The sequence below is a fragment of the Microcebus murinus genome, chromosome 12 (assembly GCF_040939455.1).
Source record: "Microcebus murinus isolate Inina chromosome 12, M.murinus_Inina_mat1.0, whole genome shotgun sequence".
NCBI lineage: Eukaryota > Metazoa > Chordata > Mammalia > Primates > Cheirogaleidae > Microcebus > Microcebus murinus.
In genome coordinates this window covers 31,930,686-31,946,922 of record NC_134115.1, presented here as the reverse complement: position 1 = coordinate 31,946,922, position 16,237 = coordinate 31,930,686, and the positions used below count along the sequence as shown (strand labels likewise).

Below are 16,237 nucleotides of genomic sequence, written 5' to 3'. Positions count from 1 at the left end.
GATGAAGGGAACCAGCAGGGGTGGGGGAGATACTCGGGACCAGCAGGAGTGGGAAGCTGTATTTACTCCTAGGCCTGAAGGGACAACAAGAGGGAAAGGTGTTTCTGGGACCTGTGAATGCTGTGATCAAACAAGAGGGCTACGGCTGTGGGAACTCTGGCTGCTGCCTAGACTACTGATGGACAGAGAGACGATGGGAAGTAAACTCCTGGAATGTTCTCTGCTCGCACCTGCAGATACCCCACCAGAAGGCTGGGAGTCTGTGAGATACAGACACGGAGACAGGCCCCTGAGGTCATGCCGCAGGGCAGAGAAGGGTAAACAGAGTCTGTGGGAGGACAGATGGAGAAGGCCCCAGCACACAAGAATAGACATAGAAAGCAGAGTACAAAATTCACAGGCATTTTAAAGGTGTCACGTGAGAGGAGAACAGGGAGGGAAGGGAACACTGGGGTGGAGGGACCACATTCATCTTGATTTGAGGGGTCGGGGTATCAGCCTGGGAGAAGGGAATTTAGGGCTAGACGAAACTTAAACTACTTTCTTGAACCTAGAATCTTTGGAAATATGAATTTCTTTTTTTTTTTTTCTGGTGATGACCTAATGCTTTCCCTTAATTTGAAGAAAAGTTTCTTGTAAACATGTTCACTTACTTCCTTGAAGCTAAGATAAAACGAGGGAAGTGTTTTTGACCCAGCTTGGGTTGGAAGATGAAGAAGATGACATGTATGGCCCAGAGCCAGCAGAAGTGAGGGAGCCCAAATGTCCCTCAGGGTGAAGACTGGGACCCACTTGACTGATGGGGTTGGTCCTTTCTGGGCTTTTTTTGTTGTTTCTCACACTTTGGAAGATTTTATTAATAGCTTCTTTTCTCTTTACCAAAGGAAGCCATTTGAGCCTACCAATCAGATCAATATCTATTTCCAATGCTGTACATGTCCTAAAAACCAATCCCAACTTCTGGCCCAGAGGAGGGGACTGTCATGTTTTCTTCTTTTCTTTGCGATTCTGTTCCTCCACAAAAGGCCAAACACTCCTCCTAAGATGCCATCATGAGGGCAAAAGAAGAAAGACATACAGCTATACTGTCTAATATGGCAGCCTCTAGTCAAATGTGGCCATTTAAATTTAAAATAAATTAAATAAAATAAAAAACTCTGGTTCCTGAATCACATTAGCTGCATTTCAAGTGCTCAGTAGTCACACATGACTGGTGGCCACTGTATTAGGCAGTGTATAATAACATTTCCATCATTTCAGAAAGTTCCACTGGGCAGACTGGTCTAGATCCTTATGCATAGGGGGCTAGGGGCTGGCAATAGGATTCAAAAGCCGTCTTCACCCATCTTCACAGAATCTTTTCCATAACAAGTGACTCTATCTGGGTTTGTACAGTTTTCCTGTGGGGCCAGCAAAATAGTGATGATAATAATAGTTACGTTTATTAAGTACTTAACATGTGCCAGATAGTGTGCTAAGGGTTTAAATATATATTGTATCATTTAATTACCACAACAATCCTGAGAATTATTATCTCCATCTGAATAATGCAGAAACCGAGGCTCAGAGAGATTGTGATCACACAACTATTAGGTTACAGCACATGAAATTGCCAATATTCAGCCATTTTTTATGCAAATGGCACCTTCATATGATATAACCTCATAATAAATGGCAGAGCCAGGTCTCAAATGTAGATCCAAGGACCATGTCAAGTTCACTGTGGCTGAGCCTTTGTTAGTGCCCACCTTAAAAGCGATGTCATAGGACTGTTGAAGGCTTAAGTGAAATAATGTTGGTTTTGTGCCTGGCATGTAGTGAGGCTCATGAAATGTTCTTTTTGTTTGAACTCCCTTCCATCTGTCAGTCTTACTTGGGAGGCAGTGCACAGCTGTCTGAGCAGATGTGGCCAGTGAAACTGGGACAAAGGCACCCACTCTCATTTACTAAATCCCCTCCCAGGGACCTGGAAAAGTTCATCTTTGTCATGAAGACCTCTTCCAACCCTTCCCCCATTTGCCTCTACTTTCTATCTGGGATTCTCTTCTGCTGGCCAGGTCTGGGCCTTGAGCAGAGGGAGGGGTGATGGACATTGGCTCTTCCTATTCCCCATGGCCCTTAATAGCCCAGCAGATGTGCTTCATCAACAAACCTCTCCCCTCGTAGACCTCAGAAGGAGCAGGAAGACTGGAAGTGGACAAAAAGAGGCAGCTGATGAATTGAGCACGTCAGGTGGTTATGTAAGCTGTGATCCCGACCTCTTGCGAGTTGCAACTCTGTTTGTGTGACTGTATCTGGCAAGGAGACGTATTCAAAATTCTCTGTTTTATTTGGCGAGGGGGGAGAGAAGTCTCCCTTGGCGGAGGGGCCTGGCTGTTTGATTGTAGGACTTATGAGTAATTTCCATTCATATGAGCAAATTTTGTCTCTAAAAAGCAATAGTATAGGATTGCCGGATTTAGTAAATGAAAATTATAGTACACTCAGTTAAGTCTGAATTTTAGATAAACAACAGTTTTGTAGCAGAAGTATGTGCCGTGCAATATTTGGAACATGCTTGTACTAAAAGTTATTTGTTGTTTAGCTTGAAATTCAAATTTATCTGGTACTATGGTTTCGAATGTGGCCCCTCCAAAATTCAGGTGTTGCCGGTATCATAGAGGCAGGGCCTTTAAGAGGTGATCAGTCTAAAAGGGCTCCTCCCTCCTGAATGGGATCAAGGCTGTTTTAAAACAGGCTTCATGGAGTGCCTGGAGAGCTTGCCTTTCCACCGTGTTCCTCTCCTCTGGAGGAATCAGCAAGGAGGCACCATCTTGGCAACGGAGAGCAGCTCTCACCAAACAACCAAACCTGCAGGCGCCTTGGTCTTGGAAGTCTCAAGACTCCAGAACTGTAAGCAATAAATGTCTGTTCTTTACACATCACCCAGTCTGTAATAGCATCACAAACAGCATCCTGCATTTTATCTGGCATCCATAAAACACTAAGGCTTACAACAGGGCTTCTGCCTACCCTTCAGGTGCCAGGTCATTGCTGCTGATGTGAAGAATGCTTGGGAGCAAGGGGGAGGGAGACATAGATCTAGTTTGCCTGCTTCAGCCAAACTGGTTTCATAATCACAGCCCCTCTTGGGAGGGCACAGTGAAGTCATTTAGGCCTGTCGCTCTCAAAATGCGTTCCCCTGGACCAGAAGCATCAGAATCACCTGGAACTTGTTGGAAATACAAATCTTTGCATTCCATCCCAGACCTCCTGACTCATGCCCTAGGGACGGGGATGGGCACACTCTGCTTTCACAAGCCCTTCAGGTGGTGCTGATGCAGTTTGAGAACCACAAATTTAGACTTCAAGCAAGGGCGCTGGGGATCAGATGGCCTTGGGCTTGGAACCCAGCTCCACCGTTTACTGGCTATGTGAACATGCCTGAGTTACTACTTCACTTGTCTAAGCCTCCATTTCTTCCTAAATTAAAAAGGAACATAATACCTTATTGGGGGATATATTAAAGAGTAAATGAAGTCATATACTATATATACAACCCAAGGGGCTTGTCACTGTAAGACACATACATTCTTATTTTTAATGACACAAGTGTAGGTCCAGTCATGCCCGGAGACAAATTTGACAATCTGCATGGCAAGCTCCAGATTTGGGGTAATCTCTGTGTGCTCAGTTCAAGTGAACCTTTAATTTTCAAGACTTTAATATCCAGTAGTCTCATGGAGGGGGAGAGGAACTAAGAGGAAAAAGTTGCAGGGAGAGAAAGGATTGATTTCCTGTGGGTACTGGTTTTATAACCCACATACAGCCAGGGTAGAGGGCCACGCTGATTTAATTCCCTTTGTTCGGTTCTTGGCCCAAAGCAATTTTCCAAAAGGCAGTGTATGCTTTTTTCCTTTCCTGGAAAGGAGAGGGAAAAGAGGCCTGAGGTGGTGAAGACAGTGTAAGGGAGGGCTCCTTTCAGGGGAGGGGAGGTATACATTTAGGCATGTTTCACAGGTCAAGTGTGTGGGCTCCCATATTAAGTCTGGACCAGGGCTTCTCAAGTTGGGCACTGTTGGCATTTTAGGCAGAGAATTCTATATTCTGGGGGCTTCCCTGTGCATTGCAGGATATTTAACATCATCCCCAGCCTCTACTTGCCAGATGCTAGAAGCCTCCTTTATCCTCTTTCACAGTAGTAACAATCAAAAGCATCTCTAGACATTGCCAAATGTTCCCTGGGGAGCAATACTGCCTTTGTTTGAGAACCACCAGTCTAGAGAATCTTAGAAAATGCTCACTCAATTTGCTATCATTTATTGAACATTTACAAATATTATCCCCAGTCCCCACACTCATATTACAAGGTAGGTGTTATTACCTACATTTTAGGATTGAAGAAACTGAGGATCAGATGGTTAAAGTCAACTGCCCAATACCATACAGCTGGTAGATCTGGGATTCTGGTTGAGATTGATCTAACTCCAAAGCTCATATAGTTCCTGCTGTAACTCTCTCTCTCTCTCTCTGGAAAATCAAGACTATTTTTCTTTAAGGAAATTCTTCTCAAGTCAATTCAAGTCCAAAAATATTTATTGAGCTAGATGCCATGAGAAGCTACAAGAGAAATCTGAGCTGTTGCTCCTCTGAAGTGTTCAACATCAGTGTCATTGGGAAGGTCAGACCCTCAAGTGCCACAATTATAGAGCAATATGAGACATTCGTTGGGGGCAAAATGAGCATTTCTAGAGGTAGAACTTCGTCAATGGAATGTCCTGTGTGTATAGCTGCTTCACGTGTCTTTTTTGCTGCCAATAGTGATGATTCAAAGAAAGGGGGGTAATAAATGAAGGCTTGGAGTTCGTGGAATCTACCAGCCACCTGACCTACAAAATGCTAATTCTCTTGCCGGAACGTGGACTGTGAGTCGCTTCCGGCCAAACACTCTGCCATCTTCTTCCTGGCTCTCTGCATGAAGTTCACCTTTCCCCTCTCCCTGCGGATGGCGGTATACTCATAAGCCTTGAGCTTGCTGTAGTAATCCGAGAACTTGTTGTAGAGGATGGAAATGGGCATCCCGTTGAGAATGATCCCAAAAGCGATGCAGAGGAAGGCAAAAAGCCTGCCCAGGTGGGTCTCTGGGTACATGTCTCCATAGCCCACGGTGGAGATGCTCACCTGTATAGGAGCGAAAGCAGGAAGGAATCATTAGTACCATGAGGGAGGAGGAGAAAGGGAGAGAAGCAGGCAGGGAAGTGTCTTTTGTCTCCCTACGGGTGCATGTGGGAAATGTAATGGCTGCCCACGGAGCCAACTTTAGGAGGTACTAGAAAGTCTGCCGTAGGACCTGTGTCCTGGATAGAATACCAGCTATGGAGCTGAAAGACTTCAGTTTAAATTCTGCCTATAACTTATGCATGTATTATATACAACATGGGGGTGGCGAATAATACCTAGTTGAAGAGTTGTAATAAGCATTTAAAATAACATCATATTAAGTTTCTGGTGTAGAACATGCTGAGTACATGTTGGTCTTTGCCTCGCCCCTCACCTGGGGCCACCTTCAGGACAGGGTGTCCCTGGGTTTGCCTGCATGATGGATGCATTGGAAAGAGCTTCGGTTTAGGACCAGTCAGGCCTGGGTTCAAGTCTCGACTCTAACCCTTTCCAGCTGAGTGACCATATGTAAAACATTCAGACTCTCTAAAAATATCACTCAACTCTCGGGATTCTTGTGAAGACCAAATAAGAAAATGAACATAAAGCACTTAACCCAGTACCAGGCACACAAAAAGCATTAAACTCCTCTACTGCCTTCCTCTCATCTTTAAAACAGAGGCAATTAATTATACTTCTCAGAGTTATGTAGTTCAAATGCGAGATTTTATATGAAGGTGCTTTAATTGCAAATGTCTGGAGAAACACTCTCATTATTTTTCGAAAGGACTTTTGTAGACATCACTGACCAAAAATATGTTCACCCCTGCATGAAATACTTCCCATCACTCTTGTCACATTGATTTAAATCCCACTAATTGGAGACTTATTTAGGTTAACAAGCTTCTGTTTTAAAATGCAGATACCCGTGGGACTAGTTATCTGTTAGTGTAGCCAGAGAAAACCCTGGGAAAATCCCCTGGGTACTGATTTTTTTATGCTTCGTGTATTCCGTTTGATCCCCAGGCTATTGGTTAAATTACTAGAAGCCTTTTAAGCAGGGCTGTTACTTACAGTTGTAAAAAATTTTGCATTGCACAACTCCAGGGGGTGCTCTTTGTTTCATGGATTTGTGTAGTTGCTGCCACAATTTTCCTGTAGATGGCAGTAAAGTGCACAAAGTCACCCTGTTGCCCCATGCTGAGGCGGCCTTTACCTTCCTAGGGTCAATGTTTTTGTTTTGATGATGTAAGGATTAGTTTGAAGGTAGTGTGGTTGGTTAGAATGAAATGAAATGGAGAAGTGAGCCAGCTGGGCTAGTCTGGGGGCTGATGAAAACCACAGCTCCATCTTGCCCATGGAAAGGGAAAATATGTGCTTCCTCTTTGGGGGGCAGATGATGCACCACCTCTCCCTGCTCCATCTCTGGTAAGAGAGCTCCTGCCATCTCTTGCAGTGGTAGAACACAAGCATCAAAGAGGCTGGATGGTGTAGATAAGGTGACGGGGACAGGGAGCACACTAGACTCGGCAGGTCTAACTCCACTTTCCAGCTGAGTGAGTTGGGCAGGACATCTAAAATTCTCTCTGCCTTAGTTTCGGCTTTTGACGTGTGAGGGAACTATGTCACAGGGTTGTTACGGGAATTGAAGGGGTGCCTGGCACGGGGTACGTGAGCAATAGTGTTAGTACGTATATAAGCAAACTCAGGGATGTCCTGTCCTGCAGTTGGCCCCAGCTGAGAAGAGGCAAAGACCAACATTTATTGAGTTCATTCTACACTAGAAACTTTACCTACGCTATGCTTATTAGACCCACAGGCTATAGAAACAGGCTCCTCTCTGACTCCTGCTGAATGCTATATGAGGGAGATCAAGGGGGATGCCCGGGGGCTCTAGTATAGCATCTCCTTTCCCCACTTTCTGGACCAAAGGGGGGTGTGATGCAGTGGTATAGTGAGATCGTGGGTTAATCTTCAAGTCTGCTTCCATATGCATATCTTGTCCTTGGTCACACCAGAAGTAAAAGAACTTGAGTCAGATCTCTGTCCAGGTGTGTGCTGAACAACAGCTTTCATCTGTCACTAACATCATCAGCCACACCTCTGTATGAACGTTTAATTCAGCTCGATTTTTCCCTAGAGGAAGCCTAAAGGGAGTTTGGATGTAGGAGTGAGTGGCAGGATGGCGTACTTTTAAAACATGAAACATCCATGAAAGTTCAATGCAGAGGCCATAGAGGAAACCAGTCACTCAAAGGTCCAGATGTGGGGTGGGGGAGGGCAGGAGGACACAGGGGGAAAAGACAAAGTGCTGATTTTAAACTTTTGATCGATCAATCTTCACACTGGCTTTGCTTCACCCTCAACTTCATTTATTTATTTATTTATTTTTGGCTGAACTTTGAGTAAAAAGTCAAAGGCAAAGAGAATTGGCTTAAAGAAAAGTAAATATTTGATGTGCATAATATGGTCCAAATATTTTTGTATATCTTGGATCTCTATTTTTGGAGAAAAGTTCTCTTCTGCTAGAAGGCTGGTCCTCAAGAATTTGTTCAAAATGCACAGTTAATTTATATGTTGTCTGTTTTGTGGAAAATTCGATTCAATGAGTGATCTGTTTCTTGCTCATTTGCTCAGGGAGGAACTCAGGTTTCCTTGGCTTTCAGGAACTTTTTTTTCCATGTTCCATAGGCCAAACCATTTCTCCCTAGATGGGCATTAAAAACTGAAGGCCCCAGATTGACCCACGTGACCTCAGAGTGAGTTCTCACATTAGCAGGAGTTGGGTTTGGAAATGTGACCAAAATTTCTGCAATCCATCTTAATAGCCTGAAAAAAAACTGGCCAGCTCAGCAACTCTGTAAACTGGAAACTTACCATTCTGCTGAAGACTTACATATTTTCCTTAGCCTTGGGTCCCAAAGCCAGAATGTGACCTTCCCCTAGCAGCTCACTAGCTAATCAGCAAATCCTGATCTGCCAAACATTGATATCAAGCATCAAATTTTTCTCCAAAACTTCAGAATACTTAGATTTCTCATTTAACAAGAAATGCTTGTTTTCCTCATAAGAAACTAGGTATAGATTAAATCTTGGCACCCAGTAGTCTATGTATATAGGAATTATGATCCTAGGGAATGAAAATGATTTATCAAAATAATACTCCTTGTAGTTTTCCTAAAGAATTGGAGGTAGTGGAAGATGAACCCTTTTTGCTTGAAATCATTCCACACCTCAATGAGTGCTGTCCTTCAAAGGATTCAGAGTCAAAGGCCACTGTTGCAACAAGTATATTTGGAATTCTTCTCTTGGATTCTAATCTGCACAGAAAATTCAGTGGCAAGACCTTGATACAAGTGGCCATATCTCCCTTGATGGTTAACTCTAGGTGCCAGTCTTGAACCCATGTGTCTTGACTATTTTAAAATACTGAATCTAGCCTCAAAAAGGCAACCATTAACACCATTACAAAGAAGCAAATGAACATGTCACAGGCTCTGAAGGTAATTCCTCAGTGGAATTCAAAGAATGTTTTGATTAGTGGAAGCTCTGTTAGAATGAGGTCATGGGTGAACATCTTAGAGAGAGCAACAACCCTCATCTGTATGTTACAATTCTGACATGTATGTAAATGGTATGATGAGGCAGAGGTGTGCACAAGCTAAAACAAAACCACAAATGCAAGTCTGAGATCTATTCATCTGTCTACAGAAAGGTATGTAATAATGATCCCTCCATATCCTCGGCTTACTTGATATTTCTCCCTGCCCTCTATAATTCTGTCATGTTCCACTTAAGTCACTGGTGACCAGGAGACACATACTTCAAAGACACAAAAGGTTACCACTCTACAATCAGGAATCTACAAGATCAAAAGTCCTAACAGTGCCTAAGAGCCTTTGCTCCATTTATAGTTCCTGTGCTATTTCTGAAAGAGCAAGGAGAACTCTAACACCTTCTGTGCCACCTATTTACCTGTTGTCTCTCAGTCCCAAGCCTGATTCCCTTTTGTACTCTTCCCTGTAATTCTGTGGTTGGGAGTATGCGAACCACATTTCTCAGACTCCCTTGCCTGCCGTCTTCTGGTTATGCTCTGCCAACAAGAGATGCTGACAGGAGACTGGAAGGTGGGAATAGGATTGAGGGTCTCTCTTGCTGCCTCTAGTTTCTGCCATCATTTCTGCAATAGCAGCTGATAGCTATGGCTTGGGCATTGTTTTGGCACTCCTGAAAGCAACCTCATGGTGCCAACTTAGGAGTTCTTGCAACAGCTGCACAGAGGTGGCTGCTGTGTACTGGTATGTTCTGGTAGCACTACCTCCTCCTATTTATTCTCCCAATTTTAAGGCCAGTAGCTATTCACGGCAGTTACCAATCTCTGGATTATCTCAGCGTCCCCTTTTTGCTCTTCCAGTCTTCTAATACCCATCTATTTCCCTGTATCAAATTCTATTTGAAAAACCACTGTGGTGTCCATTTTCCTGACTGTAACCCAACTAATCTACCATCCACATGGATCTCCTCCAAGCAATCTGTCAACAAGAATACATTTCAGTGATCTTGTGTCACCTATTTGCCAGGAAATGATAACATACTTTAGGAAAACAAAGATGGGACCAACGTCTCTGGGACACAATTATCTGATGCCTTAGCCAGAGAGAAATTTTCTGAGAAGTTTTTGTTAGTTTTTGAAGCAATGAGTTCATGCCAAAGTTTCCTGCTTGGTTTCTACAGCTTTAACTTGCTCTGGATAGCTCAGATGGAAATGGTCTGCATACCACACAGGGAGCCGCGCCACGCATTTCCCGCTCCCAGGCAGCCCAGAGAACCCCAGAATGACTGGACTGCTCCAGGCGTGGGCCTGTTTGCACACTTAGCAGCTCTCCTATGATGGAACAGCTGACCCTTCTGTGTTTTTCACAATTTCTCTCCCTTCCCCAGGAGAGAAGGAATCATTTCTGTTTTATCCCCCCCCCACCCCCAATGAATTTGGAAGCAAAGGTTATTGCTTCCATGTGATAGAGACTATCAACTAGTCATGTATAGTAGCTTCTATTTATTGCAGACTTACTACAGGCTAGCATTTCACATATGTTTCCTATTACATTACAGTACACACAAATAACCTCCATTTGACAGACAAATAAGACACGTCTAGCTTATATCCTAATTCATGAACCTTTGCAAACATAAGTGTCCATGAGGGATTTGTTTTGCAGCTGTAGGAAAATTCACAGCAATGCAAATTACTGTATTCCTCTTAAAACTCTTAATTGAATTATAGAGGAAGGTTGTAGGATCCCTGGCATAGAAAGAGGAAAGATTTTTAAAAGTCAGTCAGACTTGGGGTTGTCTGAAAGTACTAAAATACATAGAAGAATGGATTAGACAATGTCTCTAATGTAGGGTGAATATTTCACAAGGGGGAAAGTTCTGGAGTGGCAGAAGAAAAAATATTTTTCTTCACCTCATCTTTAAATTTTCAATTTATAAATATGTTTTCCAATGCTTATAATACATCTGAATAGTAGTATATTATTACAGTAGAACAATTGTATTATTGGACCTAATTCTATCTTCCTGTATCCAAGCTCCTTGCCAGATTAACTTTGCAGTGTTTCCTAACCTGCCCCACCCCTTGAGCAAGTTTGGCCATGTGACTTGCTTTGGCCAATGGGTTGAGCAAATGACATGAACAGAAGCTTACGTAGTGTTTGTGTGATTGGGCTTGCACTCTCCCTCTTCCCTGTTGCTCAAGCCATGGATACATAGCTGCTGCAGCATTGGGGACATGTGGCTTAGTCTCTCCCTTCATGCCAGCTGACCATTATGCATGTGAATGAGTGACAATAGCTTCATGACTGAGAAGAGCCTTCTAGTTGAAACTAGACTAAATGCTGACTTTTAAATTCATAAGCTAAAGAAACGCTTGATGTTTTAAGCCATTGAGTTTTGGGGGTTTGTGATGCATTTTTATTTTTATTTTTTATTTATTTATTTATTTTTGAGACAGAGTCTGACTCTGTTGCCCAGACTAGAGTGCTGTGGTGTCAGCCTAGCTCACAGCAACCTCAAACTCCCGGGCTCAAGTGATCCTTCTGCCTCACCTCCCAAGTAACTGGGACTACAGGCATGCACCAGCATGCCTGGCTAATTTTCTGTCTATATATTTTTAGTTGACCAATTAATTTCTTTCTGTTTTTAGTAGAGATGGTGCCCAGGCTAGTCTCGACCTCCTGACCTTGAGCAATCTGCTTGCCTCAGCCTTCCAGAATGCTAGGATTACAGGTGTGAGCCACCGCACCCGGCCTGTGATGCATTTTTAGTGGAGATGGGGTCTCTCTCGCTCAGGCTGGTCTCGAACTTGTGACCTCAAGTGATCTTCCTGCCTCGGCTTCCCAGATTGCTAGGATTATAGGCATGAGCCACTATGCCCAGCCTGTTCACATTATTTTGGCAGTGTTCTTTTCTCTTTGTTCTACTGAGAATGTGGACCCTTAGTACATGTTATGCAGTATAATTAGAAGTATAGAGAAGAATTGGATAAATAACATCAATCAGTCTTGGGGAATAGACTAATTTTAGAATATTTGAGGGGAGTTGTTTCTATTGTTCTCATAATAGAAAACATAATTAGTTTATAAATAAATTAGTTTTTATTTATAGTTTTAGAAATAGCTAATTTCATAATTAGTTTATAAATAAATACAAGTTATCAGCCTTATTTGTAATGATTTTTACTGGTCTCAATCTGAGAATAAAATGGACAAAGGCCATTAGTAAAGGGTAAAGTGGGTAAACATGAAGATTAGAATGTGCAAAATTTGGCCTGTGAAAATAGTGTCTAGAAGACATAATGTCTACAAAAGAAAAACTCACCTTGCTAAAAGCAATAATTGGTAAACTTTGTTATTGATAAAAAACTGGCGATTCAACTTTTGTAAAAACTTATGGAAAACATTGATCTTGAGTAAAATAATTTCAGTTAACGTCAAAGGGATAATCTAAAAGTTTTGAACTTCATTGTACATTAAACAAAGCAGAAAATGGGATCAACTGGTATTCAGAAAAAATTTAAAACTAAAAATCCAGTATTAGTAACATAATTCTTATCAAAATATTTATATTAATATACAAAAGGTTAAAAAAACGTTTGTGGGTTAAAGCTGTAGTATCAATGAGTCCACCAGTTCCAGTGCCTGTGTTAGGCTAGCCTTTTAAGATATTTGGATGAATGGAAATTTGACTCTAAAACTTTGTATTATATCATCAGCATGTGGATTTGCTCTTTTGCCTTCCTGCGTTAGTCACCTCCAAAGTAAATGTCATTTGCTGGGGACAAGTCATCCTTCATGAGCTCCATCTGTACACATGGTTTATCTACTATGGGGATGACCTTTCATCACTTGGAATATGATCAGAGGAGCAGCATTTGGCTGGCTCATTCGGAAGAGCCTAACGTCATCCTGTCACTGCAGAAAGCTCACAAATCCTGGTGTACATATGAGCTTTGCGATTTCAAGGGAAGGAAGACTCATTGAACTGTGGACCTCTACAGGTCCAACCTCCTCTTTTAGAAATGAGAAAACTGAGAACAGGGAGTGAGGCTTGACAGTTAATTATTCAGGGTCATATTTAATTATTGGCAGATCTGGGACGAGAATCAAGTTCTCTGAATCTTCCATCAGGCTGCACTACACTGACAGTAGCCCTGGGTTGGTGTGTCTCAGAAGTTTACATCAGACTGCTGGTTCTGACCGACACAAAGCTAATGTTGAAAATATCTACTCTCCAACATGGGAAAACTGGTTATAATTGCTTAATGCTTTAAAGGCATTACAAACAATCTACTTAAAAGTAAGGAAACAATGTATCTAATTCTTTCCTAGGTATATATGCCAACTCAATCCTTGATCTGAGAAGACCCATTTAGCACGTATTTCCAGGGATTCGTCCAGCACACTAGAAATAGATATTCGAGTAAATGGCATAAATTATTATAAAAAGGTAAAGATAAAAATGCCAAGGAAACTATGATAAAAATAACTAATACACTCACTGCATAGATTAAACAAGGTATGCAAGAGAACTAATACTTGAAAGAGATAGTGCCTGAGTGTGGAATGGGCATGGATTCTGGAATTGGACAGGTTTGAGTTTCCTGGCTCTGCCACCTCTACTTGTGTGTCCATACTCAAACTCTCTGTGCCTCAACTTCTTCTACTGTAAAATGGGGCAATAAGACTGGGTCCTGAAATAACTTTAGTGAAGTTGGAACAAGTTTCAGTTATAGATGCTTCTTTCCACACTCAGATTGGACTGAAACAAGAAGCCATGGAATTTCAGTTAGGGTCGACATTGTTCAGCTAGGTCTCATTTCATTTTCTGCGTAAATCCACAGTTTCCCTTAAAAACATAAGCCATTTCTACTTTTCCTCTTTTAAAAAAATGATACTCATAACCATCTCACAGGGCTGTGATGCTGAAATGAGATAAGCTTTATAAACCACTTAGTACACTAGGTGTTCAATAAATGGTAAATAACAGTAATGATAATGAACCCTCCTTTAAAATCTGCCTGTCAATGGTTTAAGACTAAACCTAGATTGTCTCCAGGCCTTTGACATCCACTGCCATTTTGTGAGCTGCACGCAGCGACTAGGGGAATGGTCAGAGGCCAGAGCTGATTGATAAGCAAGGAAAGGGAGGAGCAGCTTTCTGCCTGGATGGGGAAGAGGGAGAGAAACCCCCAGGTGCAGGGACTCACCGCGGCCCACCACCAGGAGTGGGGGATGCTGGTGAAGTTGGTGCCGGGCACGTCGTGTTCCACGGAGTAGACGGCCGCGGAGAAGGTGAAGATGCCCATGGTGATGAAGAGCATGAGGCAGCCCACCTGCTGGTAGCACTGGCGCAGCGTGAAGCCGAAGGCGCGCAGGCCGGTGGAGTGGCGCGCCAGCTTGAGGATGCGGAAGATGCGCATGAGGCGCATGATGCGCAGCACCTGGCCCACCTTGCCCACCCGGCCCATGGTCTGGCCGTGCTGCTGCTGGTCCTCGCCGGTGAAGCACTCGAGCAGCAGCTGCAGGTAGAGCGGCAGGATGGCCACCAGGTCCACCAGGTTGAGCGCGCTGCGCACGAAGCGCCGCAGGTCGGGCGTGGAGGCCAGGCGCAGCAAGTACTCGAGCGTGAAGAAGCCGATGCACAGCATCTCCACGTGCTCCAGGATGGGCCGCAGGTCGGGGTCGCCCGTGTCATCGTGTGTCTGATGCTGGTCCTCCTCCACGGTGTTGAGCGCCAGCGCCACGACGGAGATGAGCACGAAGAGGCTGGAGGCCACCCCGATGGCCTTGGCGGCCACTGACGAGAAGGGCTTCTCCATGAGGTTCCAGAGGCGCCGGCGCTGCGGCCCGTAGAAGCGCATGTCCTGGAAGAGCTCCTCGGCCTCCTCGGCCTGCGCCTGGGCGCGCAGCTCGCGCTGGATCTTGAGCTGCTCGCTCAGCTCGTCGCGCCGCTCCTCGAAGCAGATGCGGCAGCAGCGCGGCGTGTACTTGAGCCGCACGCCCCAGTAGCCCAGCTCCTCCAGGAAGCTGCGCGGGCACAGCCCGTCCAGCACCAGCAGCACCCCGGACACGTAGAAGTTGTAGACCAGCTGGAAGACGGCCGGGTCGCGGTCGAAGAAGTATTCGTCCGTCTGCGCCTCGTAGTCGTCGCACAGGCTCAGCTGGCGGCTGCGGCTGGTGGAGGTGGCCAGGCGGCCCAGGCGCGTCTTGGGGTAGCCGATCAGCTCGCAGTAGTCCAGCTGGTAGCTCTGGCCGCCCACGTTCACGTTCAGCGTGGACCACTGGGCCGGAGGGTCGGTGGGGACCTCAGGCTGGGCGGTGGTGACTTCCTCTGGCTTCTGGTCGTCCTTGGCAACGTCATCCTTCCACTCGTCCTCCTCCGCCCCGTCCTCGTCCTCCTCGATGTAGTAGTTGTAATTGCCCTCCGTCCACGGCGGGATGCTGGCCTGGGAGCCGGAACGGCCCCCCACGGAGCAAATGCTCCGGCGGTGTTGGCTGCCCGCTTCTTGGGGCGCGTCCTCACTCTCCGTGGTGTTCCAGGGTTTGTAGCTCCAAGACCTCCTCCGCTCGCTGTGCTTCAGCATCGCTGAGGGAGGTGGACCCCTTGCTTTTCCCTCCTGGCTGTCGTAGGGTCCCTAGCCTGCCCACGGCCTCTAGGAAGATGGATCACGTGGCCTGCGCTATCTCGGAGGGAACAAACTGGACCAGCGTACTTAGGGGCCTAGGCATTGCCGCAGAGCTGCCAGACAGCGCGCCAGGTCTGAACGCAGTCACGGGGCTGCGGCTGCTCTAATCTTGCTGAGGGGGAAGTTGCAAGTGTTAGGACGGATTTAGAGCCTCTTAGTCCATTTTCTCCCCCTCCCTTGTGTGACGTAGAGGATGATTATGTGGTCTTAAATCTCTAGATAATCGGAAGGCAGTGGAGATTATTGCTAATAAAAATGTTGGTCAACCTTGCTCTTAGGAAGTGCTCAGTGTCTGTGTGCTGAGATGCAATCAACTGAATTAGCTATAGAATATGGAGGCTTAATTGTTGAGATTGCAGATTGATTCTGGTTATTAGCCTTTTGTTGGATGTATAGCTGGACAATGTTTTCTCCCATTCCCTAGGTTGTCTCTTTTCTCTTTTGATTATTTCGTTAGTTGTGCAGAAGCTTTTTAATTGCATCAAGTCCCATGTATTTATTTTTGTTGTTGCTGAGATTGCTCTCATAAACAATGGTATATAACATATAACTTTATACATATGTTACTTTATACATGTTCAATATATATAAAGGATATATCATTAGACGTGGAATTATTAGGTCAATGATTACACATTTATAATTTTGATAGTACCAAATTTCCCACCATAAAAGTTTTACCAATATACAACTTGCCATCAATGGATGAGAATGTATTATCACACTTTTTGAACTCTACCAATTTTATAGGTGAAAATGATATGTGGGTTAATTTAATTTGTATTTCTCTTATGAATGTGATTGAACATTTTTCATGTGATTAAGAGATTATGTTTCTTTTTCTGGGAACTA

General features: G+C 44.3%; 1 protein-coding gene across 1 annotated transcript; it reads right to left on the bottom strand.

The window, feature by feature from the left end:
- Positions 1-4,561: 4,561 nt before the first annotated feature.
- On the bottom strand, positions 4,562-15,490 carry KCNV2 (potassium voltage-gated channel modifier subfamily V member 2). Its single transcript, XM_012737442.2, has 2 exons — positions 13,907-15,490; positions 4,562-5,160 (listed from the first exon to the last, which is right to left on the bottom strand). The coding sequence occupies exons 1-2, from the start codon at positions 15,281-15,283 to the stop codon at positions 4,879-4,881; spliced, it is 1,659 nt and encodes a 552-aa protein (XP_012592896.2). The 5' UTR covers positions 15,284-15,490; the 3' UTR covers positions 4,562-4,878.
- Positions 15,491-16,237: the final 747 nt, after the last annotated feature.